At 39.8% G+C, this 25,402-nt stretch overlaps 1 protein-coding gene across 2 annotated transcripts; it reads left to right on the top strand.

Moving 5' to 3' along the window:
* The first annotated feature begins 1,473 nt into the window (after nt 1-1,473).
* anxa11a (annexin A11a) lies at nt 1,474-20,322 on the top strand. Of its 2 annotated transcripts, none has more exons than XM_085369810.1 (15): nt 1,474-1,532; nt 4,066-4,335; nt 5,517-5,599; nt 6,840-7,070; nt 7,240-7,327; nt 14,951-15,045; nt 16,454-16,567; nt 16,707-16,797; nt 17,227-17,306; nt 17,398-17,454; nt 17,585-17,678; nt 17,772-17,867; nt 19,343-19,401; nt 19,488-19,610; nt 19,702-20,322. In XM_085369810.1, the coding sequence occupies exons 2-15, from the start codon at nt 4,068-4,070 to the stop codon at nt 19,759-19,761; spliced, it is 1,539 nt and encodes a 512-aa protein (XP_085225936.1). In that variant the 5' UTR covers nt 1,474-1,532; nt 4,066-4,067; the 3' UTR covers nt 19,762-20,322. The 2 variants fall into 2 exon arrangements, with proteins under 2 accessions (XP_085225936.1, XP_085225935.1); XM_085369809.1 differs by having other exon boundaries at nt 6,693-7,070.
* The last annotated feature ends 5,080 nt before the right edge of the window (nt 20,323-25,402 follow it).

Below are 25,402 nucleotides of genomic sequence, written 5' to 3'. Positions count from 1 at the left end.
TAACCCTTCCAAAATGGATGGGCAGCAACAATAGGTTCTCCGAGATCACCGCTGATGTCTTTTTGCCTTGGCTTTGAGTTAACACATACCTAAAAACTCCAGACTGGCTAAAAAAGCTTTAGCTTTCATAGAGATGCTGAAATGTATTGATGATCAAAACATATGGCTGCTATTTACCCTCTTAATTCCCAGGTAAGTAGTAAGGGCGTAGTTTGTATTTAGTTGGTTCATTTGAATAAGTAATGATATGGTGAAATGTGTCATATGTTGATGCTCATCTCATCTCACAAAATTTGCAACATTTTTTTTCATGTAGCCTATACTTGACAATAGCATAATAAAACTGGAATAGAAAACTTAAAACATTTGGTGTGCCACCCCAATACTTTTAGTGGCCCCCGTATGGCCATCTGGAGGAGCCTTGTAATATCTTTTCATCATTACGTCCTGAACAAAATCATTGGACATCCTCTTCCCTCCCTGAAGGACCTGTACAGCACTCGCTGTCTCACGAGAGCACGTAGCATCCTACGGGATTTCACATACCCAAGTCACCGGGTGTTTAAGTGACCTCAGCAACCTGAATCTCCTGCCCAGATTTGGGTTGCCAAGGTCACAGACAAACAGACTCAAGGACAGCTTTTACAATAGGGCAATAGCCCTAATCAATGCTAACAGCTAACCTGATTGGCTACCTCCCTGGACTTTTTTTTGGAGGGCAATAATAATAATGTGCAAGAAACATTCATTAATTTCTTTTATTTATTTATGAAGTCATTCCTTTTTCTTTCTTTCTTTTTTGCTTATACCTTTTTGCGCTTATCACTCCACTTTAAAGTTACTGTGTTGTGTTGTTACTATTTGTGTTGTGTTTTGTTGTGTTTAGTTGTCGAGGTGGGACAGTTTCCATTTTCATTGTACTATTGTACTAGCTATGACTGTGCAATGACAATAAAATGTGTTATCTTATCTTATCTTATCTTATCTTATCTTGATAAGTAAAACTTTAGAACAGAATTGGTTGTCCTGTCTTCTTTTCTTTCTTTCTTTTTGGCTGTATATGTTCACAAGCCTACAGCATGGTTTCACTTCCTAATATTTTTTTATTTTATTTCATTTTATCTTTTAAAAATTGCTAAGACTTATTACTGCCAGCTACATTAATCATTACATTTTCTTGTAGCTCCAAGAAAATAAAAAGAAATGTACAAAGAAAGGGGATTAACTCAGTCATACACTCAGATATTCTTACCTGAGTAGGGTGTTACCTTCCAGGAACACATCAGTCAAACAACATACCTTTTGTGAAATAATAGCTGTCATGTTTTCCATTAAGTCACCATAGGTCACATATACGTCCAGCAGGGAGTAATTCGTTTTTGTTTATAGGCGTTGTGAAAGAGGACGGCTAGAGAGAGAGAGATGGGTGGGAACCTTGAATGGAAACTCTGCGTCCCACCCACACCACTTAAATACAACCAAGCTAGTCGAAGAAATACAAGCTTCCAGGAAGAGACTGCAAGAAAACTAAAGTAAGTGCTAAAAGCGAAAACAGCTTCCTACACAGACTAAAGCGTTGATTGATAGGTTAGTAAAGGTTATACCTGAGCTGGATCGTGGTGTCGTTTTTTAAGGCGTTTTGCTGCTTTGACGTCTACCGAGCTGCTTGTCTTCTCGAAGCAGTCGCTAGCTGCTCTGTCAACGTTATTACAGACATACCTTTGCCTTTAGCTCAGTCGAGGAAAGCTAGAAAGTACATACGCAGGTCGTAGTTTCGTTTTTGTTGCTTGATATTTTGTTATATATATTTGTAGTTAGTTAGCTTAATGCGGGAAGCGAGCGAGCCTTCAATGGATTAGACGGATATGGCTACTCTATGTAAATACAGTTGGGAGCCAGTTTAACTTGCGAGCTCTCTAAAATTATTAACGCAGGCCCAAAGCATGGCTGTATGTATTTTATAATTAGCGAGCCAAAGGTTGGTTTCCGAGGACTGTCATAGTAGATTTTTAGCATATTATAACACTGGTCACGATGTTTAACCGGTCCAAAAGTCGCCTAAGTTATAAAGCGAGTAAACTGCGTATGTTACGATTTCCCAATATTAACAGTCACTTTTTTTAAAGACCGCAAACCCTTAAAAGAACATATATGGAGATGTGACTGCTTACAATTTGCAGGGGAAAACAGTCAGATGTGTTCCCCCTGAACAACATTTAAATGTGTTTAAGACAGATTTGAAACTAAACCGTATTTACTCATGTTTGTACACGAAGACCTTAACCTTAATACTCAGCATCAGTGTTTCTGAGCTGGACATCAGCAGTAGTTTAAGATAATGACGTGTGCTGTGTTGTTTTTAAGATAAAATATTCTAATTTGACCTCTGCATTTCCCTGAGTATCTTTCTTGCCCTGTGTGCTTATTCAGATGCAGTAGCAGCTTGTTTTCATCCTCAGTGCATAAAAGCAGTGAAGACTGTTCCAGTTAAGTCAACTGGAGTCAGTTTTACCACGGAATAAATGGGCCTGCTGGAGGACAAGCTTTTCATACTATGCCTAACCAAAATGAAAGTTTCCTTACCATCCCACCACTGAGCTAAAAGTATCTGTGATCACATGACTATGGAATGAAGAGTCTGTCCTTCATTAGGTTTCCATGACCATGGCCTCTACATTGCTACATTAGCAAAAGTTAATGGCGACTAGAAAAAGACTAGTTCAATTCATATTAAGGGAAGAAAGAAACGTAAAATGAGTTTCTTCAATTGTGCATGGCTTGGTTAACAGTGAAAGACAGTTTGGGGTCAGGGATATAAATCGGCTATAAAACCTGTAGTATCACTATACAAACAAGCATTGTGCAAATATTAGACCAGAAGCCAATTAAAGCACATCATTGTTAAATTCAGAAAAGCAGCAAAATTAACGTGCTTTACTGAGGTGTTGTAAACATTTTAAAAACTTTTGTTTATTTATTTATTTATTTTTTAGTTTTAAACGTGTGAACTTGCCTTGAATAGTAGTTCACACGATTTTAACATGCAGCAGCAGCAACGGTGTAACCACACACTCCAAACCAGGAAACCAAGGCAACACATAGTCATTACCTTTTCACAGTTATAGGTTCTCAGGTCAGAAGTTCATTTCAACAAAAGATTACAAACATAAAGCATACAGATTTTAAAACTTTTAAATGTGGTATTAACAACACCACAAGTTATTGCTAGTAAAGCCAACTAAAGGTAAGTAAAATGTACAAGAAAACTAGATTTTGAGGGAAAACTAACTAAAAAATGAGGAAATGTACTTAGTTTTACTTTTTTTTTTTTTTTTTTTTTTTTGAGACTTAGACGCACATGATTGTGAGTCAACTGTTTTCACAGAGTCTTGTGCTTTATTGTAATGCTAAATAATTAACTAATATCCAGGAATTCAAATCTTGCCTCTGACAAAGAACCTCTGCGTAACAGAAGATCCTTTCAGCTGGTCCCTTCACTACAGCTGGTAGTTTCACATGTTTGATTTGGCAGATTTTTATACTGGTTGATGAATTTAATTGGGGACATTTTGCTTGTTACACAAATGTGTAAACCACTACATTGTGGAAATACCATTTATGTAATAATTATTTAAAAAAACAAACAAACCCGGAAGTAATAAAAACTTCAGTAACATATAAAACGGTAAAAACAAAACTGAAAGAGCAAATCGGCTCCAGGGGGCTAACCGAAATTAAACTCAAGACAAAAACACTCAAACGTAACATTCATCTTCCATTTTCTGCTCCATGTTAGAGTAAATAATAAAACCTCATTTGAAAATGCTAAACTATAATGACTCTGTTTAGAAATGCGATGCACATTGCATCATTTGCATATTACTTAAAGGTGCAGTTCATATAAACGTTTGATCTTTTACTTTTCTTTTTCATTTTCAACAGATGATGTACTTTTTAATGGAGGCAGCTGCACAAAATGATAATGATGCTGCAGATTCTTATTATTTGTAAGAGGTTATGTTGTATGGTGGGCATCCCTTTGACTGCTCTGTTTTATGTTTAAAGCAATGAGCTACCCTGGATACCCCCCTCAGGCAGGAGGATACCCCCCTCAGGCAGGAGGATATCCCCCACAGGCAGGAGGATACCCACCTCAGCCTGGGGCTTACCCTCCACAACCAGGTGCTTACCCTCCCCAAGCGGGAGGTTACCCCCCACAGCCGGGTGGCTATCCTCCTCAAGCTGGAGGCTACCCACCACAGGCAGGAGGATATCCACCTCAAGCTGGAGGTTACCCACCACAGGCTGGAGGTTACCCACAGGCACCACCTCAAGGTGAGCCACTGTGCAGGACTGTTAAAGTCAGTGCACACTTTTGCACACTTAAGTAAAGAGAAGATTCATTTCTTTGTAAAGATTTTGTGATGTATATAATTCTACTTTCTGCAGCAAGGTTGTTAAATCTTAGCATGTAGCGCTGGTTGCTGCTGTTGATTGATGGATTAATCCATCAGTTAAATGTGTTTATCGTTATGTCCTGTCAAACTCTGACTGTAATGACTGAAGCGGATGAGTCATTTGGTCTCCTGTTCAGAGTCCAGCAGACCTTGAATGTGATCTAATTTTATCTTCAGGAAATCTGCACACAAAACAAGTCTGTTTGCACAACGATACACAGCTCTGCACCGTATATACACAAATTAACTGTTGTTGTATGTGACAATGACACATACAGCAACACGGCCAACTAATAAATATCATTTTCATATCTTACTGATGTATTAAATAAATTAAAATGATTGCCTGTCACTTAACATTAAGCCGAATGCAAAGAAGTTGGAAAGAAAAGAAGTAACATTTATACAACTTTTCATATAATTGCTGATTTGAAGATTTGCTTATTACAGGCTCAATAGTCAGTCTTTATCCGAGGCCAATCTGACGAGCTGCTAGCTGTAGCTTCATATTTATCATTCAGACATGAAAGTGATCTTAATCTTTTTATTAACATGTGTTTTGGTTAATGTGAAATGGTGCCTACTTTCAGTTAAGTGGTGTTTGCAGGCAACTTGGGATCATGAGAATTTATACTTAATGGACTGGAGTTCATAACTTTGTTTATGTGTCCTTTAACCTTTGACAACAGTGTTTACAAATTGCTTCGGAAATTCCATTACAACAGAAAGAGGAAAATGATATGATAAAGGAAAATTAAAGTGTATATCTAACAGCAGTGATGACCATTAAGGACAATAAAAGATGACATCACCTAAAAACAAACAACATGACTTGAAGGACATTACTCATGGAAGGAGTACCGTCATATCTAAAATCGAAGAATATGAACGGATTCGTAGTTGGTCAGCATTTCTGCGTTCCAGCTGTTGGCGTTATTCATCCCACATGCAAATTTTAAAATGATCCGTAGAATCTCAAAATGAGCTTTAAATGAAAACAAGGAGCAAGTGCAGTTCCTTAAATTTCCTGAATAGTTTCTTCTTTGTTAACTTGTGCAGGCAGCTGGGGTGGAGGGCCTACAGGTGGATATCCCTCCATTGGTCTTGATGGCTTATCCAACCCTGGATACAATCCTGGCATGGTAAGTTTGATCTCAAAATATACATCCCAGAAATTTGTAAAATTTTGTTTAATGCATGATCACTGGATTTTTGCCTTAAATATTCAAGTTAGAATTACACGCCATTAATGGAATATCACGCACTTTCACTTTACGGTAAGATGGTTTCAAAATACGTCTCCCTAAATTCTCAGCATTATTGCTTTTTTTTTTTTCCCTTACCTGTTTTTTTTTTCAATTTTTCCTGCATGAAAAGCAGTCATAAACTTAATTTCTGTGTATTGTTCTTAAAGATACCAATGCCCTTTTTTTTACTCTTTGACTTTCCCCATGCATTTTCTTTTTATTTGGTCTGTCAGATGTATGCAATGACATTTTAATAGCTTGGCCACACTTTCTTTGGATTCTTCTTTATATCCTCCTGAGACCCAGAACTATAAATGTTATTAGTGGTTCAATGGAGCATTTTTTTTCCGGGAGGGGTTAAAATTGTTCAGGTTTTATTTCATGACCGAATGATGTGGTGTAATATATAAAAATGGTTAGATGACAGAACCCCATCTGATTACTGAAATGTAAGTTTAACAAAAAACAGAGGAGGACTTAACAGACAAACCACACAAGTCCATCATGGCTAACAAATACTGTGTATTTAATTTAACTGCCCTTCCACATTTCTGAATAAAGGTTTTGCCTCACTCTGCCATCTGCTTCCTAAAGTATGTACATAGATTGAAAATGTAAAGTAGTAAGTCCAGATGTCTGTTAGTAAGGACACTAAAAAAAATAGAAAGCCCATGATATCCCCTCGCCGGTACAGAGGAATAATACAGATTGCATAAATAGTATTTGACGGAGAGGTCTCAGACTCATGCCTGCCCAAACAAAAAAGGAAAACAAAAATGAAGTGTTGGGTCTTAGGAGGATATCATGTATAAACACCAGGAATATTGAACTCAGTTTGAGTATTTACTTGGAAATATTTATTTTAATCATGGTAATTTGACAAACAAGTGTAACCAAAAAAGGTGTGACCAGCTACCTGTATTAAAAATTAAAAAATCTTCAAGAATCTGTGCACATGTTATGGGATGACAATATTTCCAAATCACAGGCTAACCAGATCTCTGGATCCATGGGGGGGTTTCCTCCAAACACGTCCATGTTTGCCCAAGTCCCTGGGGGCTACCAACCTGCCCCTCAACCTGGTGGGTTTGGTGGCCCCATCCCTAACCAACAGTCATGTGGCCTGTACCCACAGCCAGGAGGAACCATGCCACCACAACAAAACCAGGGTCCAGCAATGGGTTACCCTGGTCAGCCTGGCCAGCCAATGCCTGGATACCCGGGTGCACCATCACCCAACCCATCCATGCCAGGTTATGGAGGAGCACCAGCACCTATGCCTGGGTACCCAAATGCCCCATCAGCAAATCCATCCATGCCAGCCTATGGTGGAGGAGGAGCCATGCCAATAGCTCCACCTATCAATGTAAGAGTAGTTTTTTTTTTTTTTGTTGTTGTTTTTTTAACTTATTTGTTTAAAAACAATTAAATGTATTCTTGTTATTCCTCTCTGAATGTGTTTAATGTACTTTGTGTTTACAGTGCAGTGTTGCAAAACTAACTTAATAACCCTAGTTCAAATTAACCTGTTCCAGAGAGGATTCAGGGGAACAATCAAGGACTTTCCTGGAGCTGACCCTCTCAAAGATGCGGAGGTCCTGAGGAAGGCCATGAAGGGCTTTGGTGAGTGTTATGGACATAGACTCTGATCAGGAAGAATAAACTCTATTTTAAGCAAGAACAGAGAAACTTTCCAGTTTAGGTGGGGGGAATTTGAAAAGCTTTATACTGTCTATGTAAATTGTTCTATCTTGTGCAGCTTAAACATCCCAGAAAATAGGCAAATAGGCAAGACACTCTGGATATTGTACATTTGGGAAACTGTGTTCTGTTTGTTCTTCTGGGAATAATCCCATTTAATATTTTACCTGATTCACAGCCTGATAAATAAGCACATGTTTAGCAGGGTAGCCTTTTTAAAACTATGGGTGAATAGTAGGGCTGCAACGATACTCGTATCGATATTGAACCGTTCGATACAGTGCTTTCGGTTCGGTACGCATATGTATCGAACAATACAAAATTTGTAATTTATTTTATCAACTTTCCTTCTGACGATGCTGTCTGTGTTGAGCGCTCAGTGGATCTGCGTTCGACTACTCCGCCTATGCTGCACTGTTGAGCGCAGATCCACTGAGCGCTCAACACAGACAGCATCCTCAGAAGGAAGAGCGCAGGGCAAGCTAGCGAGACAGAAGTTAAGCTCTCCTTGCAACATGGCAAATTGAACCTCCCCCACCCTCATTCAGATCTGGCGTTTGGAATTATTTTGGTTTTCATGTGACGTATGACCCTGAAGGTAAGCCCGTCATGAACTAAAGTAGGGCTGCCACGATTAGTCGACTAGTCACGATTACGTCGACTATCAAAATCGTCGACGACTGATTTAATAGTCGACGCGTCGTTTGAAGCTTTGTAAGATCCCACAAGACGCAGGAATAAGTAGTAGGATTTAAGAGTGTAATAACGGACTGAAACAGAAGATGGCAGCACTGCATGTACAAGGATGCCAGCTGCCGTTAAACCCCGAAGAAGCAGCAGCAGCGTCCCAGAATTCATAGCGCAGCCCAGCTCAGTTTCCAACAATGGCGGCAGCTAGTTAGTTTTAATATTACTCTTATTATTCTTTCTGGGTCACAAAATAAACGTTTAACATATTTTCAGGCGAGAATGTAGCTGTGTAAACCTCAAATATCTGCTCAGTTTATCAAGACACCACATATTTTCAAAAGCGCTCCGACGTTTTCGGAGACGTCTGTTACCCACTAGCTTGATAGCGAGCCGGGGGCTAGGCTCACTAGAGCCGTGAGAACACCGGACTCCCGGCAAATCGTTTTCAAACCCACCGCCATCTTTCGCTACTCAGGTTAAACATGATATATAAGTAGGGATGGGTATCGTTTAGGTTTTATCCGATACCGGTGCCAAATCGGTACTTTTGAAACGGTGCCGGTGCTTAAACGGTGCTCGAACCGGTGCTTAAAGAATGGAGAACACAAAATTGGTCCAAAAACCTCTCATGTTCAGCTGTTTTTTGTAAAAAGATAACAATGTTAGCCTTTTCTGCAGCTATGGGGCATATATGGTATCACTCTTGGCTGGAAGCAGTGCTTAAACAATGGAAAAAACACAAACTTTGTCCAAAACCTCTCATGTTTAACTGTTTTCCACTTTTTCTTTGGTCATTTTAGCCTTTTTGGCCAGGGTGAAGGGAGTATCTGCCATCAAACAAGAGGACAGCCGCATGTAGCTATGATGATGTTTGCTAGTTCACCTTACATGCATTAATGTAATAACGTGGTTAGCCTACTCAACGTAAATTAGCTACTCACGCAGAGAAGAACGGCTGCTGCTGCCATCATCATCCGTCATCATTTCTGCTACACTGGCAGGGCTAGGGGCCAGGACTCTCCTCTTCGTGTTTTTGGGGGATGTTGCATAACAGGCAACCCACCCGCAGTAGATGTGCACGGTGTGAGGTCTCGCAGCACGCTATCAAATACGGCGCATTTCTGGGCTTTTAAAAAAAAACGCTATGCGTCGCCAGCTGTTTAATCGGATTCTTGGTGTTACCTCCTTTGACAGTATCACAGTATCAGCTTAAAGCACTTGTTGCAGGCTGCTGAGTTTGCATATTTTGCTATGAAGTACAGCCAGACTTTGACCGCTTAGCCTTGGACATTTTTAATCTGTAGCTCTGCTCTAACAGAACGTACGTACCTGGCCCCGCCTACTATCCTCGGAAACGTAAAATGATTGGCTAGAAGTGTATCACAGCTCAGGAAAAAAAAGCACCGAAATAAAGCACCGAAATGTGCGCTGCTTTTCGGTCTGGTTACTACCGTTTATGTCAGAACCGGGACACCGGTACCCATCCCTAAATATAAGTCACTTAGATAACTTAACAATGTTATTGTTTGGCTTTTTTTTTAGTATTTTATTTGTTCCTGAGTAAATCTGTTTGGCTGAGATTAAAGTTATAGTTTTTACACAGCTGAATAAACGTCAAGCAGACAGCTGATTATCAGAAGTGTGAGATGCTGGAGAATTTACTCCGGTGTCCTGTTATATTTTAGATAGCAAGGAGTTTATTAAACTTCACCGAAACAATCTGCAAATTTCATTAAAATTTAATAAACTATCATCTTGTCTTTATTTTTAGTTAGCACAGACCTTAAACACTTAAAGCTGTAAGCTAATGATAGTTATATAAGAGCAGATGCTGCTGGTGCAATAAGCTGTACGTTTTACGTCCAATGGATGATGATCTGATTAGTCGACTAATCGCAAAAATAATCGGTGACTAGTCGACTATCAAAATAATCGTTTGTGGCAGCCCTAGACTAAAGTAAAACAGTATGTTGGATGTGCCACGCAATGCTCAATTACATGGGTGGGAACTAGTGTGTTAGCACAGTTAGCTCGTTAACGTGTTGGCCGTCTAGCCCCACACACGGGGCGATCAGGGGTAGCTCGTTAAAGTCATTTCAACGAGATTAACGCTGACAGCACTAGTGGGAACACAACGAATATGACTGCACATTTACACCGACATCATCCTAGTGCAAAGACAAGTGGACAAAAACAACAAGCATGCATGCTACAAACTTTACCCGAGTCATTTAGACAGCCGTTAGCACATGATTCTCCTTATGGGGACCTGATATGTTTAATATTGTGGCGAGCTCAGACAAGGAGGAGACGGAGGTGTCGTTTGGTCTTGCTTCCCGTGAGCTAGCCAGGGAGCACAGCCGTTTATTGACATCTGCAGAAGAACACTGCCGCTAGCTAACTGCTCAGCGTGGCAACCGCACAGCAACAACAACAACAACACACAGGGCGCCCTCTGACCCCGGAAGGACACACCGTCGCAGCGAGAGGGCGTCACCCGTCACTATGGCAACATAAACAAAACATAACTGTACAAACAGAACCCCGAACAGCCCTGACCCGCTACATAGCCCCCACCTAAGGGGTCAGTCGTCCCCGACGACCCCATTACCCCACACAAAGTCCTGCAAATGTCCAGGTGCCTTATTTTGGCGCACCGGCTGGTCACGACCGGCGGGGGAAAAGTCACTCGGGTCAGAACATGGGGTGCCACCATCATCCCACTTCTGACACCAATGTGGCGAGCTCAGACAAGGAGGAGACGGAGGTATCGTTTGGTCTTGCTTCCCGTGAGCTAGCCAGGGAGCACAGCCGTTTATTGACATCTGCAGAAGAACACTGCCGCTAGCTAACTGCTCAGCGCGGCAACCGCACAGCAACAACAACAACACACAGGGCGCCCTCTGACCCCGGAAGGACGCACCGTCGCAGCGAGAGGGCGTCACCCGTCACTATGGCAACATAAACAAAACATAACTGTACAAACAGAACCCCGAACAGCCCTGACCCGCTACAATATGCTGCTGAGAATATAGCCCAGAAGAAGCGTATAGTATAGCTTTTATTTTGGAAAGAGCCATTTCTCTGTAATAAACTCTCTTTTTCAAAGATGAGTGATTCCTCAATCAGATACAGGGCTCGCAAAATCGCTAGCCCGACGTCCCGGGGCTAGCGATTTTTTTCCAGTCGGGCTACCAAAATCTATCTCTGCCCTGCCCGTCGGGCTATTGTAGAAAGGAAAAATATATGTCAATGCTTTTGCATTCTTTTGGAAATGTAGCTGGGTAATTATGTCATTGGCATCGGGGAGCCACTGTCAATATGTGACATATTGAAATCGCGTTTGAATTTGCGCTTGTTTTTTTTGCTTTCACTTTGCAATCAGGCGAACTGTGTATAGAGAGCGACAGTACTGATTGGTGAGTGATGATAATTTGCGCACCAATTCCTCTGACATCGTCTTATCAATCGTTAGCTTACTATGCAAACATGACAAGTGAAATCTCCCGCAGCAAGCTTAAACATGTGAGCGGTTGATCGCGCAGAGAATCGCTGACCGTTATGTGTGTGTGTGCGTGTGTAAAAGCAGCAGGATATATATTTTAGTTCTGGGGTCCGTTCTTCGTACCTCGCTAAGTAAGTTAGCTGGATTTGATTGTTGACGATTTCGCGTGATCTTGGATCGTTCGGTTCCCCGAAGCTCATCCGGGACTTGCTGTCGTAGCAACAGAGCCGTAAGCGTAAACCTGCTCGGTAGCAGGTTTACTTTATGTAAACAGGATTAGATCGCGGCCACTCAGGTATGTCCGCTTCATTTATACGAAAGCAACAGCGATATTCCACCACTGTTTCACCATAAATAACATCAATGTAACCAAAGATAATGCAGCACCTGATCCTTTTATTGATTTCACACAGATACATACAGGTCATTTCCTAAAAAAGGGAAATGTACTATTAACATTCTATTACATGTATGTGATTATTACAGATGTAATTCAGATTTCAGAGTAGCAATTGCAAATTACTTCGTGTAATCAAGATGAGAGACCACGGCTATAAAAGCGAAGGTGGATTTGGGAAGCCTGTCGCAGCCATGTCCTGTCCGTATACGCGAGCAGCCCATTGCGGAAGGTGCAAGATTGATAAGGAGAGTCCTCAGAATTCAGCGTATATTGCGGGACAGACAGGATCCTTTAGCTCAGCGCGACAGTGTGCTCATAGAGAGATATCGATTTTCCCGCGAGGGTATTATTTACTTAACCAACTTGTTGACGAGGGGGTGCAGGACCACCACCTGTCTTTTTTTGCTCTGCCCTTTTCTTGGTTGCTGTTATGAACAAACAAACAGATTATTTCAGGGTCTCTTTCCAAGAGACGAAAAGCAATATAAGTGATAAATATTACCATTCTGTGGAATATTCTTATATTTCACTTTTACTTGTTCCCATGTTCTAGTGGGTCCTGTTGTGGCTCTAATGTGGAAGGGGATATAATATAACATAATATAATGTAATATAATATTGGATAATATAGTGTAATATAATAAATTTACCCTACCGCCTACTGGTGTTGGCCAGAGGGGCCGATGGCGCGATATGGCAGCCTGGCTTCTGTCAGTCTGCCCCAGGGCAGCTGTGGCTACAACCGTAGCTTGCCTCCACCAGTGTGTGAATGTGAGAGTGACTGAATAGTGGCATTGTAAAGCGCTTTGGGTGCCTTGAAAAGCGCTATATCAATCCACTCCATTGTTATTGTTATTATTAAATCACTTACGAGTTTAATTTGTCAGCAACTTTCTGCCAGCCCTCTCTCCTTGCTTTTGCAGCCTTTGCAGTGTTCCCTTGCGTTCTGATTAAACTCTGAAACTCCTGAAATCCCTCACTCAAGAGTTCTTGCTCTGCTGCCGAAAAATACCGAGCACGCTCCTTCGACATTTGCGCCGACCAATCAGAGGGTTGCCGATCAATGTTTCTACTATCGATGCGTAGCCCCTTTTACGATACCCAGTGATCTCACATTACTTCATCCAGCTGTACTAATCGTCAACAGCAGGTGTGTTCGGAGAACCGGATTAGCGAGCTCACAGTTAGCGCGATGATTTGGTCTTGGATGTGTTATTTGATCTTGGATGTAGTAAGTGACGTACGAAGAACGGGCCCCTGGTGAGCCAAATAAGACAGGTCAGGGTGAAGAAGTGACACAAAGAAAAGCTTACCACAAAACGGAAAAGTTATGACAAATCAGACTACAAGGCAAAAAGAAAGTGCAGCTTTATGGTTTCATGGACAAAAGAATTTCTGTGGCTGCAATATGACGAGCTATATAATCGGGGCTGCACATAAGTGGTCCGCAGGTGCGCATTCGCTGTCAAAAAGAAAAACAAAAAACGCACACAAGATATGAAGTTGCAACGCGTGTTTGCATACATAAGATTTTCTGGAGGAGGACAGACATTTGTTTAAAACTCTTAAAGATGTCGAAGAAGCTCCTTTAAGCAATTACTTTGGTGTTCCTCCACCTCCAAAGAAATGTCAGATGGAATCCGAACCACAAAAGAAGCGCGTATCCTCGGAAAAGTGGTTGCAGGACGTGAGCTGGCTTCAAACAAATGATGAACACACAGAGATGTGGTGCGGAATGTGCCGTGAAAATCCCACTCTAGCGGACAAAAACAGTGCTTTTTATATGGACGCAAACGCGCGTTGCAACTTCTGGTGCGCGTCTTTTATTTTGACAGCGAATGCGCACATGCGGACCACTTATGTGCACCCGTGTAAATAACATAATGTTCTGCCGGGTGTGTTGTTGGTTTTCTCTCGATTTCTGAGTCGACAAGCGCCTTTGTTACTGGGACCAGTCATTTTAAGAAAGGCCCCCATTAGAACCCATGAGAAATGCAAGAAATGCATTATTGCTCAGTCTGCAATATCTTTCCCAGAACAAACACCAATTGCAAATAACATACTAAAAATAAACCTGAAAAATCTGTTTAGAACAGCGTACTATGTTGCAAAGAGTGAACTACCACTGGCAAAATGTAGCAGTCTTTGCAAACTTCAAAAAGCAAATGGCCTAGATCTTGGTTCCACTTGCCTCTTACCCGTGACTTCGGTGGAAATTTCAAATTCAGGATCTGACACAGACTGATTCATGTCCTACACAGTTCTTACAAGTTCATAGAAATTTCTGTTCAATTAGAACCAAGTATTTGAGTTGATGATTGTAATTTTTATACAATGTTGCAATTTGTTTTTCAACAATTTTTTGATTAATGTTTTGTTTCCTTTACAATATTATACTTTAATGTATAATATTGTAAAGGAAACAAAACATCAATCAAAAAATTGCTCTCTTTTTTTTTTTTTTAATTCGGGTTATTGGGCTACCAAAAACTGAAGAGTCCCTGCCCGAAGGGCTACCAGGGATTTTGAAATTTTGAGACCCCTGAGATAGATAGATAGAGATATATATATATATATATTTATTTTTTTTTAATTACTTTTGTTTCAGCAACATTAAATTTAAAAACTGTACTTTTGAGTTAAAATATATATTTATAATTTTTAATAAATGACAAATTAAAAGGGCATGAACATTTTTTTTGTATCGAAAAAATATCGAACCGTGACACCAAAGTATCGAACCGAACCGTGAATTTTGTGTATCGTTGCACCCCTAGTGAATAGTCATTTATTGTCATTAGCTCAACACAGCCCTAGTTTTCTTCTTTTCTATGCCATTTTCATTTCATTCATAGTGTGAATTAAATGTGAGAAGAAGCCAATTTTTTTTTTTTTTTTTTTTTTTAAATTGATCTGTGCCTGACTTGACATCTCTGGCTTGTCTGTGCAGGAACTGATGAGCAAGCCATCATTGAGTTGCTCGGGAGTCGGTCCAACAAACAGCGCGTTCCTTTGCTCCGGTCTTACAAAACCGCCTATGGCAAGGTAACGATTCTCATAACTAATGCCTTTTTCTTTTTTTCTTTTTTTTTCTCTTAGTACTGTGTATACAAACAATTTGCCAAAATAGAAACATGACTTTGTCTCATTACATAGCAGTAGGTAAATCATGCTAATAGACCATGTGCACGAGAAAATGCTAACTTCCTGGTTTGAGACCGGATGTGGGGTTGTACATTTCCGGTAGCTTTACTTTGCGGTCAATCACTACTGCGAAGATATACTCGAAAATCATGTCCAAAACTTGAAAACGGAAAGATTGCGTTAAGTTACAAAGAGCAGAAGGTGGGAACACTCACCACTGTTGTGTCATAAAAAGTCGAATGATCAATTTTGACGTTTAAACAGTTTAGATCGATCACTTGTTTACATCACTCAACACAAGCAGAACTGCATTACAAAATCAGAAGACACATCGTCCACATTCAGAAGCACATCTCTGTATAGTGACTGGTCTTATGATTTAAACAGGCAAATGTTCAGCATTCAAACTACAGGTGAAGAATAGTCAAACCAGATGTTTCCCCTTTATGTCGATATCAGCTAGTCAAGTACACACCTACACAGCATGTCAACAAACCGTGAAAAAAGCCACACAAAAAATGAATGATTGCTGGTAACGGTTTCTATACATTAGTATTTACGAAGGGTATGTTGTGACTTATCTTCAAAATTACAGTGGTCCCTCGCTATAACGCAGTTCACCTTTCACCTCGCTGTTTCGCAGATTTTTTTTTTTAGTGCAAGTTTGCATGCTTATTTTTACGTTACATTGTGTCCTGCGTCCTGATCGCTGCAGACGATCTCCTCCGTGACGTCTCTCCTGTACAGTACAGAATCGCTGCATCGATCGCTAGCAGTGTGACTCTGAAGTGCAGTACTGTATGTCGACGAAACGTTTTGCACCATCAAAAAATAAAATTGGCTACTTGATTTCACCTATCGCTGGTTATTTTTAGAACATAACACCCGCGATAAACCAGGGACCGCTGTTTACAGATACTGAGAAATATAAAATTTGAATCCCTTTTCTCTTTTGCTCTGAGGCGCGGGGGAAAAAATATCGACAAGTCGATGGACATCATTTACAGATATATTGGGTAAATGCCCAAGACATCTATAGAAATGTAAATCGCCGCTTGATTCATTCATTTGCTTAACTTGTTTTGGACCCTAAACAAGGCGCGAATAGGACACCGGAAACAAAGCTCCCCACAGGAGTTTCCACACCGGAAGTAGCATATGCTAACGTGCACATAGTCTATCGTGCCGGTCAGATTCAGAGGGGATTGAATGTCCTTAAAGCTGATTGTTGTTAGGCCACAGTGGAGTGTTTTGCAGCAAAATTTTCAAGGAGCAGTTAACGATGGTTTTGAACCATCCCCGCTTTCAGGATCTGATTAAGGATCTGCACTCAGAACTGTCTGGGGATTTCAGGAAGCTCGTCATGGCCATGCTGAAGACCCCCACTGAGTTTGATGCCTCTGAACTCAACAGTTCCATAAAGGTAAATACTGAGAAAATGCATGTTGGTGTGTCGCATCATAACGAAGGTCTGAATGCATGCTCATTGAAAAGACATACACAGGCTGCTGCAATCCAGACAAAGAGGTTCTTATGATAGCATTATTCTGTCCTCTTAATAGGGAGCTGGAACTGATGAGGCCTGTCTAATTGAGATCCTGTCTTCTCGCTCCAATGCTGAAATCAAGGAGATTAACCGTATTTACAAACAAGGTTTGATGCTTGAGGGTTTTTTTTTTTTTTTTTTTTTTTAAATGCTGCTTTTCCTCACTGCTCTCTTAACCTTAGTCTCACAGCATGACACCACTGAGATTGATTGCATAGAGGATAAGCTTAGTGTATTTAGATGTGGGTAGCACGATAACGCCTATAAATTCTGATTTGATAGCAAGAAAGCTGTCGCAATTCTAATATCAAAACATATAAAATAAGGGTATTATTTTAATTACTTAATCATTCACTGTTTGCTCTTTTAGCTCTTTATATTTATCTACTTGTGTCCCATTTTCCCCTTTGTCACTAATCTGGGCTACAAAATATTCCCAGATAGCTGTTTGTAGTATATTGATCTGAGAAATTTAGTCACATTTGATATTTTTCTCACATTTGATATGTTTAAAAAAAACATATTTGCCATATCAGAATACAAGAAGTCACTGGAGGATTCAATTAGTGGAGACACCTCAGGCCACTTCCGCAGGCTCCTGGTCTCTCTCGCTCAGGTATAGTTGTGAAACACTTGTGCACCACCTGCTTTTGTTAGAAACTACTTTCGAATTTGTACTAGGAAATGTGCTGCTCTCTGTTTTGCAGGGTAATCGGGATGAACGAGAAAATGTCGACATCTCGCTGGCTAAACAAGATGCTCAGGTAAAACCTCCGGATTTCATGTTGTTGACTTATGTTCAGTGATTCACCTGCATGTCTTAAAATGGTCAATCCTTGATTTCTTTGAGTGCAAGGACATTCAGTTTGTCACACCTGGCTTTTGTCTAAACAGGCCCTGTATGCTGCTGGAGAAAACAAACTGGGAACAGATGAGTCCAAATTCAATGCCATTTTATGTGCCAGGAGCAAATCCCATCTCAGAGCAGGTATAAATTCTGGATTAGTAAACAAAGGCAAATCTTTGGCGTCCTTTTCAGTCTGTTTACCTGTTTCCTGTGGATTTGTGGTTATGTGTGTAGTGTTCCTGGAGTACCAGCAGATGTGCGGTAGGGATATTGAGAAGAGCATCGGCAGGGAAATGTCTGGCGATCTTGAGAGTGGCATGTTGGCAGTGGGTAAGAATGCGCACACGCCTATTCAAGTTTTTACTTAAAAGAGCCACTCCCATGTGCTGGGAAAGTTAGACTGTGTGCTACGTAAAAGGTCAATGATTGTAGAGGCATGCACGCAGTAAAGGATTCACTATTAACTATTAAACTGCCTTACTGGATTAATACTGTACTGCAGTTAACTTTGCTAAATGTGTTGTACAGATGCAAGGGTCCTTCAAATGCTTAATCTTTGTTTTGTCTTGCCCTCCTCCTTCTCCCCCTTTTGCCATCAATTCACAGAGATATGGTAGAGTAACCTGTTTTTTTTTGTTTTGTTTTGTTTAGATATTATTTCTATTTTTTGTGAACTCTTTCATTAGTTTTCCACATCCCCTCTGTGTTATCATTCTGAGTTTTGTGCAGTGCAGTGTTGAAAGTTTGCCACAGTTTTGGTTTTTTTTGTTTTGTTTTTGGGGTTTTTTTGTTTTTTAATTTGCTCTAAAGCTTCAACCAATACCTCACCTGATAGGTTTGTAGCTTGAACCTATTCGCTGGAGCGTTAAGGACAATTTGCTACACAGCAAAACAAGACACGAGTTCTTCATGTTTCTCGTGCACGGGAGAGAACCGGACAAACGCCGTTCCTTCGCTTGACCCCAGTTGCTCTCGTCCGCTCCCCCGTAACACTGCTCTTTTATTGAGGTTACATGAATATGCATAGGTTCATTAACATACGACGTCTACATACAGACAAAGAGTTGTGTGTGTGTGTGTGTGTGTGTGTGTGTGACCCCATAAATGACTTCCCTAAACCTGCTGGTCTGGAAGTCTAACAGTTCATCTAAACAAAAGGCACTTAGCCTAAAACAGATATAGCCACGTTTATCCTACCATAAAACAATAAGAGAAGGTTCGACCTCTCCCATGCTCCCAGAGTGCTCTCTAATGCACACAAAGTTTGCAGACTATCAAGGATCAAACCTTTACCAATCTAAAACTAATTATAAAACTCTAAGCATATATAAGTAGATATTTCTAAGCATAAATGACAATCAACAATACAAAACCTAACATCACCTTTAGGGCTTAGAAGAATTTTTCAGCTTTATTGCTTTATGTAGATGCTCAGGTGGTGGTGGAGTAAATATCATGTGAATATTTAATGTCACATTTACTATTTCACAGTAGATTTGAGCCTGACGTTGATGTTGTTGTGTTTTCTGTTGGGGTGTTTTTGTTTTGTTTTTTTGTTTTATGTTACTTAATTTGTTTCACCTTGCTGTTATTGTTGTGGATACATCAGGAAGTCCAGTTTAATAAGATTTAAATAACATAACACAATAACATTCAGATACTTCTTTTTAAGAAGTTTTTTTGTTGTTGTTTTGTTTCCATTTCACAGATGTCATTTTGTGGTGTTTTAGAGAAATAAACTGCTTTTGTACAGTTAATAATATATTGTTGTTGTCTTGGTAATGACTTGGTTTTCTCTGTTTTAGTGAAGTGCATTAAAAATACACCTGCATATTTTGCTGAAAGACTCTACAAGGCCATGAAGGTGAGACAGCCTGTTCCCTTTCTATGCGTTACTAAATAGATGGAGCATCATATTCATTTTTTGTGCGTGTTATTTTTTGTGTGCAGGGAGCTGGGACAAAAGACAAAACTCTGATCCGGATCATGGTCTCCCGTTCCGAGGTTGACATGCTGGACATTCGCCAGGAGTATTTGAAAAATTACGGCAAGTCTCTGTACACTGCGATCTCTGTAAGTATCCACTATGATACAAAAGCACTGTATCCACTAAAATCTGTTTTTAAGAGACCGATGTTTAATTTTCTTGGCCTGTGTTGAACAGGGAGACACATCAGGAGACTACAAGAAACTCCTACTCAAGCTCTGCGGGGGCAGTGACTGAAAAAGGGAGACGTTCTGTCGACTTCTTTACAGATGCTTCTTCAAATATAATCTTTCTGAGTCATCTGTATGCACTATACACACACTGCATACTTGCATGCCATGTCAATGCTTTCAATGCAAAATTTACCTAGCTTTGAAAAGCTCATACATATTGTTGCCTTTCTATGCAAAACATGTTTTTTATATATTTTTTGTTTGTACTATATTGGCCGGATATGACAGTACATGGATTTACAAAATAGATTTGTAAGAGTTTACATTGGATTTTGAAGAGCTATATATATATTTTAAAAGATTTTTTTTATTGTGCCAATATGATCAGATACTGAACTGTATCTGATGTTTAGCAGCTAGCTCATGTGAGGCATATAATACATAGCAGCTAAGTACCAAAGTAAAAGATGATGCTTGCAATTGTACAATCTCTTCTCTATATTTTTTTTCTAGTCTTGAGTTTTGTTTCTAAAAGCTATGTTTGCAGTAGTTTTGTCACATAAAGGTCACTATAGTTCATCATTGAGCATGATGTTTCATAATTAAGGTGCCATTTTCAGGGGATTCAGGAAATAAATACTGAGAATGTACACTGGGATTGTTTTTTTTTTTTTTTGTTCATTCAACCATAAAACTGCAACAAACTCGATGAAAAGGCTTTAGGAAACGGGCATACACTCTAGTGTATGTCACATCCATTTATTGGATCACAAGCGCAAGTGGATTCTGGTGAAAAGGCGTTGTGAATATATGAATATGGCAGTAATGCTTTTTTTTTTTTTTTTTTTTTTTTTAGAAGAAACCAAGTTTAGTTACATTTTTATTTGTGTCACACCACATTACCAACATCTGTTGCCTCAAGCAGACAAACCCTTGCACAATACAGTTGTCTAAAAAAAATGTTAATACATAGTGCAGCAGATAACATTACAGAGAAATTGTTCACAGGTTGTTCAAAGCCATTTGAAAAATCCATAAAGATGATAATTTGGCCATTGATGAAGGCAAGAATTTTTTTTTTTAGTTTTTTCTGATAAAGAAAATTAAGCTTACCTTTTTGAATTAAATCACACGTTTGATCACCTAAGTCAACTCTGGAAGTCTGAAATTACTCAGATTGTTTTAAAATGATTGGTCAGTTTCACTAAAAGAATAGAATTTCACTAAACTGCCATTGTCAAGGATACTGATTGACTGGTTACTGTATTTTAGGTCAAAAAGTAAAATGTATTGCCAGCCATTCAAACTTTGCAGTGATGCTTAATAACCAAACCTTTGGCTGTACCACTGTGATGCTGTAAGGGTTTGGTAGTAGACTTGGTTTGTCAGCAGAGGGCAGTGATGTCTTTACTTCTAAAAAAAAAATGCAGCAAGCAAAAATCAGTCACATCATGGCACTGAATTAATCATCACGGTCACAGTTTACACATGTACAAACCACCAAACAAGGCTGCTAGTTCTTTCACACTGTATCAGCTAAAAGTCTCACAATCACTGCCATAAAGTAGTGTGAGACTTAAACACTGTATCAGGCCCGGCCCTAACCAATCTGGCGCCCTAGGCAAGATTTTAGGTGGCGCTCCCCCTACATCGGCAGTGTAGTGTATGTACTCACAAGAAACCGAATAGCTTTGTCTTTGACCTTTTTTTTTTTACTTAAAGAAAGCAAATTCACAATCAGAATAATTAACAAGATAAAAAAAAGATATGAATAAATAAATGAATACAAAAAATAAAAAATGAATATATGAAATACAATAAATTTTATATACATAAACACAATAAAACGTGTCAACAAGTTGGATAAAATAAATTAAAAATACAATATAAATAAGGCACTGCACAAAACAAGATATTAAATAAACCAGTATGACTTTAACAACTATATTACAAAAAAGGGGATCCTACAGAGTTCTCTAGTTGTGCTTTTTAATACTGCATTAACTAGAATGACTTACAAATTACTGTACACCACCCCCTCATCAACCTCACATCACCTGCTACAGCCTTACTCTCCTAGTCTTTCTTGCAGCAAAGTCATCTACAACATCATCATATGATAACTGATTTGAGACCACATGATTTATGCTTATGATGGAAAGTCCACTGAGACGTTTTTGCATCATAGTAGATCTCAGGTAGGTTTTAATGAGTTTGAGCTTAGAGAAGCTTCTTTGAGCAGCAGCTACTGTAACAGGAAGAGTGGCAAAGATTCTCAGAGCAACCCACATGTTGGGGTAAATTTCTACCAGCTTCTTCTCATGCAGGAAGGTCAAGAGTTCCATGTTTGTCATGTTCTTTGATGGCAATGGTGGGAAATTCTGCATTTCCATTGCAAGTTCTGTGCCATTAATGTCCGGCTGGCTGTCATGGGTCAGAGTAGTACTCAGTGTTTGGCACTGCTGTAGCAGCTCTTCTTTTTGTAAGTTGTGGAAATCGAGGAGTACTCCAAACTTGTCATTCACCTCTCCAAGGTTCTGAAATCTCTCATCAAGTGAAGAGATGGCTGTATCCACTACCACATTAAAAAATGTGGTTTCCATTTTTTTAAGTGCATCTTGTATGGGCTCATCTGGAGACTCATAACCGAAGTGCCTTTTGGTGGTTCTCAATCGCTTTTGTTTGAGTTCAGCCTCCACATTCATTTCTTCACACATCTCCTTTGCCGTTGTCTGTGCATCAGAAAATCCAGTGTTTCTGTAGCTGGTGAGGGAATCTTTGGTTTTCTTTAGCAAGTCGACAGCCACATCTAGCTGCATGGAGGCCGACTGCATGAGTTTACTCACATACTGGATCTTGCTGAGAATGTCATACCAGATGGCTGTACAAATGCAAAAACGATAGGATCCAATCTCCTCAGCCAAAGACTGGGCTTCAACTCTGACCACAGGGTCTGTAGCTGTTTCCCTCACCTCCAGAAGAGCCTCTCTGACTTGCCGAGCCTGATATCTGACTGCCTCAATGCTTTTTATCCTGCTTTCCCATCTGGTCTCAGCCCATGATTTCAAGGTGGTTTTCACATGTTTCAGGAGAACACCCCACCTATGGGTGGAGGCTGAGAGGAGCTTGAATAATTTTGCTAAATGCCCAAGGGCATCTGGTGAGCTTTTTGCAGCATCAGCTACTACCAGATTTAAAGTGTGGGCACCACATGGGACCAAAAAAGCTCTTGAGTTTAGCTGAAGCAACCTTGCCTGAACACCTTTATTTTTTCCCTTCATGTTGGCCCCATTGTCATAGGACTGTCCTCTGCAGTCTTCAAAAGGAATGTTAAGCTCCTCTATCCGTTTTAGCATGAGAGTTGACAAATGATCTCCTGTTGATTCCTCTGCAACAAGAAAGCCCAGGAAATGCTCTTTAACTTGTGGTATGTCTTCTCCTGACACTATCCATGTGGTAGATGGCCCAGGGGTGGGATTTAGAAACTTCAACAGTGCATCTGAAGAGAGGAGTATGTGACACCACTGAGTATTAAAGTCTAATAATAAAAACATATGATTCCAGGAATAAAATGAAATGATATAATATAAATGAAAAACCAAAGAGATATATGTATGATGTTAACTGATATGCAAATTAGATTAGATTCAATTTATTGTCATCATTACAGTGAAATGCTGAATAGCAGAATGCAAAGTAACAGTATAATATCATATGAGAATGTTATGTTATGATTATCTTTGACCGAATCACAGCAGTGCTCATATTAAAAAACAACATTCCCTCTCATGTGATATTGCTTAATTAACATTAATGATGTGCACTTTAACAACTAGGCTTACAACTATAATATATACAGGGGTGGAAAAGTGACTATTACCTGCAGGGTAAACGTTAGCTAACCAGAAGGCAATAACAATGTAAACAAAAAACACCTGCTTAAAAGATGAATACAAATGAGGAAAGGTGGGAGTACTGTAATTACCTAACGTTACATTATTATTTTCCATAACAATTTAGCCCCCTCCACAATATTAACTGACGTTAAAACAGTTAACTAGCTATTTATTGATTAGCAATTAGCGAATCATGTAACATTAGCTTAATGCTAAAAATTTAGGTTACTATCACATTCAGACAAATAATTCCATGTAGGCTAACGTTACCTACCTCTGTCTTTTTCTCGTTTCTCCTCCTCTTCTTTTCTCTTTTTTCTTCCCTGGGCACCTGACAGTTTTGGCCGTTTTGACATCTTGTGTTGATTTTTTGATGTGGTGACGTCCAAAAGGAACCATGATACGGGAAGGGAGGGGGCGCACCGTGCGGGGAGGGGGGGCGTAATGTTCTAACAAATAATATTTCTATTAAATAAGCTTTACTTTGCATTTTAATTAACGTGGGATTATTTTTTGTATTTAGAAATAATAGTACCAACTTTTTTTTTTTTTTCAACATTTGTGGCACTGGCGTGGCGCCCCCTGATGGACGGCGCCCTTAGCATTTGCCTATACGGCCTATGCCACGGGCCGGCCCTGCACTGTATTTTGCTCAATCAATACAGATAACTGTTTTTTCTTTCCTGAAGGGGCGTAAGGCCAGCATGTGTGGCTGCAGAAGGAGCTCTGTATGCCTTATTAAATCCTGTTGGCTTCACTTAAAATGCTGTTCAACACTGTAAAGACATGGCTATGCGCTTGGCTGGCCATAGTAGTGTACGTGTGTGTGTTAAGTGCACTACAATCAATAACTCTGTGAAGTGAGAAGGGGGGAGGCGGGGGAGGAGCCTGTGGAATTAATGGCATCCATAAAGCTGCCATGCCCACATTAAACGACTCTACCATGACTGTGGTGCTGTCAGATGCATGGGGGACCCTTAGGGAAGAGCCATGCTGGAGGAATCGCTTTTGATCACCTCACGTTAAAACTGACTAGAAATGGCAGAGAAGGTTTGAGGGCTTTAGATGGCTGTTTAGATTGCGATGGCTAAAAGTGTAATGAATCCTGAATGCGATTACATCAGTTTTGAAAAGATAATTTAGATGTGATTAGATTAGTTTTTTAAAATAAAGTGTCTCTGGCATGTCTATGCCAACATTGCAGTTTTGATATCATTACAACCATCAGCCTCTCATCTGTTGCAGGCGTCTAGCTGAAGGCTGTGTAATTCACCGTTAATTAAAAACCACGAATTGCCTAATTTACTGTCTGTTATGACTGATCTAATCACTTGGGAATCCTCTCACAGTGTCTGAGGTATTGTGGGGGAAAAGATGAAATTACATTATGAAACATAAAACTCTATAAATGACAGCAGCAAGCACATGCCCGTCTAACATTTCACTAAATGAGCATTGTGTATTCACTGCTTTGGGAATGCTATCACTCTCATGCATTCGTGCAGGAAATTAGTGTGAGAAGTAAGTGTCTAATAAACCAATTGCTTTGTTACTCTCAGCTGAGACAGCGAAGCTGATAATAAAAAAAGAAAAGAAAAAATACGCGAAAATGATTTGTTGTCTCCATTTGAGACAATTTGACCGGGATCGGTGATGGATATACTTGTTGACAGTCTTTTCAATAAAAGATAAAGCTATTATCTGCTGTGATCTGAGCTGCCTGACGTATAATTTGTTTAATAAAATTCAGTAAATTATCAGACAGCCACAAGCACCACCCTTGTAGTCTAAATAATAAACTCATTCATA

The sequence above is a fragment of the Diplotaxodon limnothrissa genome, linkage group LG13 (assembly GCF_057381915.1).
Source record: "Diplotaxodon limnothrissa isolate DT_005_m linkage group LG13, D_limnothrissa_male_GT1.1, whole genome shotgun sequence".
Classification (NCBI taxonomy): Eukaryota; Metazoa; Chordata; class Actinopteri; order Cichliformes; family Cichlidae; genus Diplotaxodon; species Diplotaxodon limnothrissa.
Note: the sequence above shows the minus strand (reverse complement) of the source record. Positions and strands in the feature narration are given on the sequence as shown.

What these genes read in the sequence shown, in the direction of transcription:
- anxa11a (XM_085369809.1), top strand. Translation starts at nt 4,068, where the DNA reads ATGAGCTACCCTGGATACCCCCCTCAGGCAGGAGGATACCCCCCTCAG. An exon ending in TGGCTAAACAAGATGCTCAG is followed by an intron (nt 17,455 to 17,584) that starts GTAAAACCTCCG and finishes TTGTCTAAACAG; the next exon opens with GCCCTGTATGCTGCTGGAGA. An exon ending in CTCTGTACACTGCGATCTCT is followed by an intron (nt 19,611 to 19,701) that starts GTAAGTATCCAC and finishes TGTGTTGAACAG; the next exon opens with GGAGACACATCAGGAGACTA.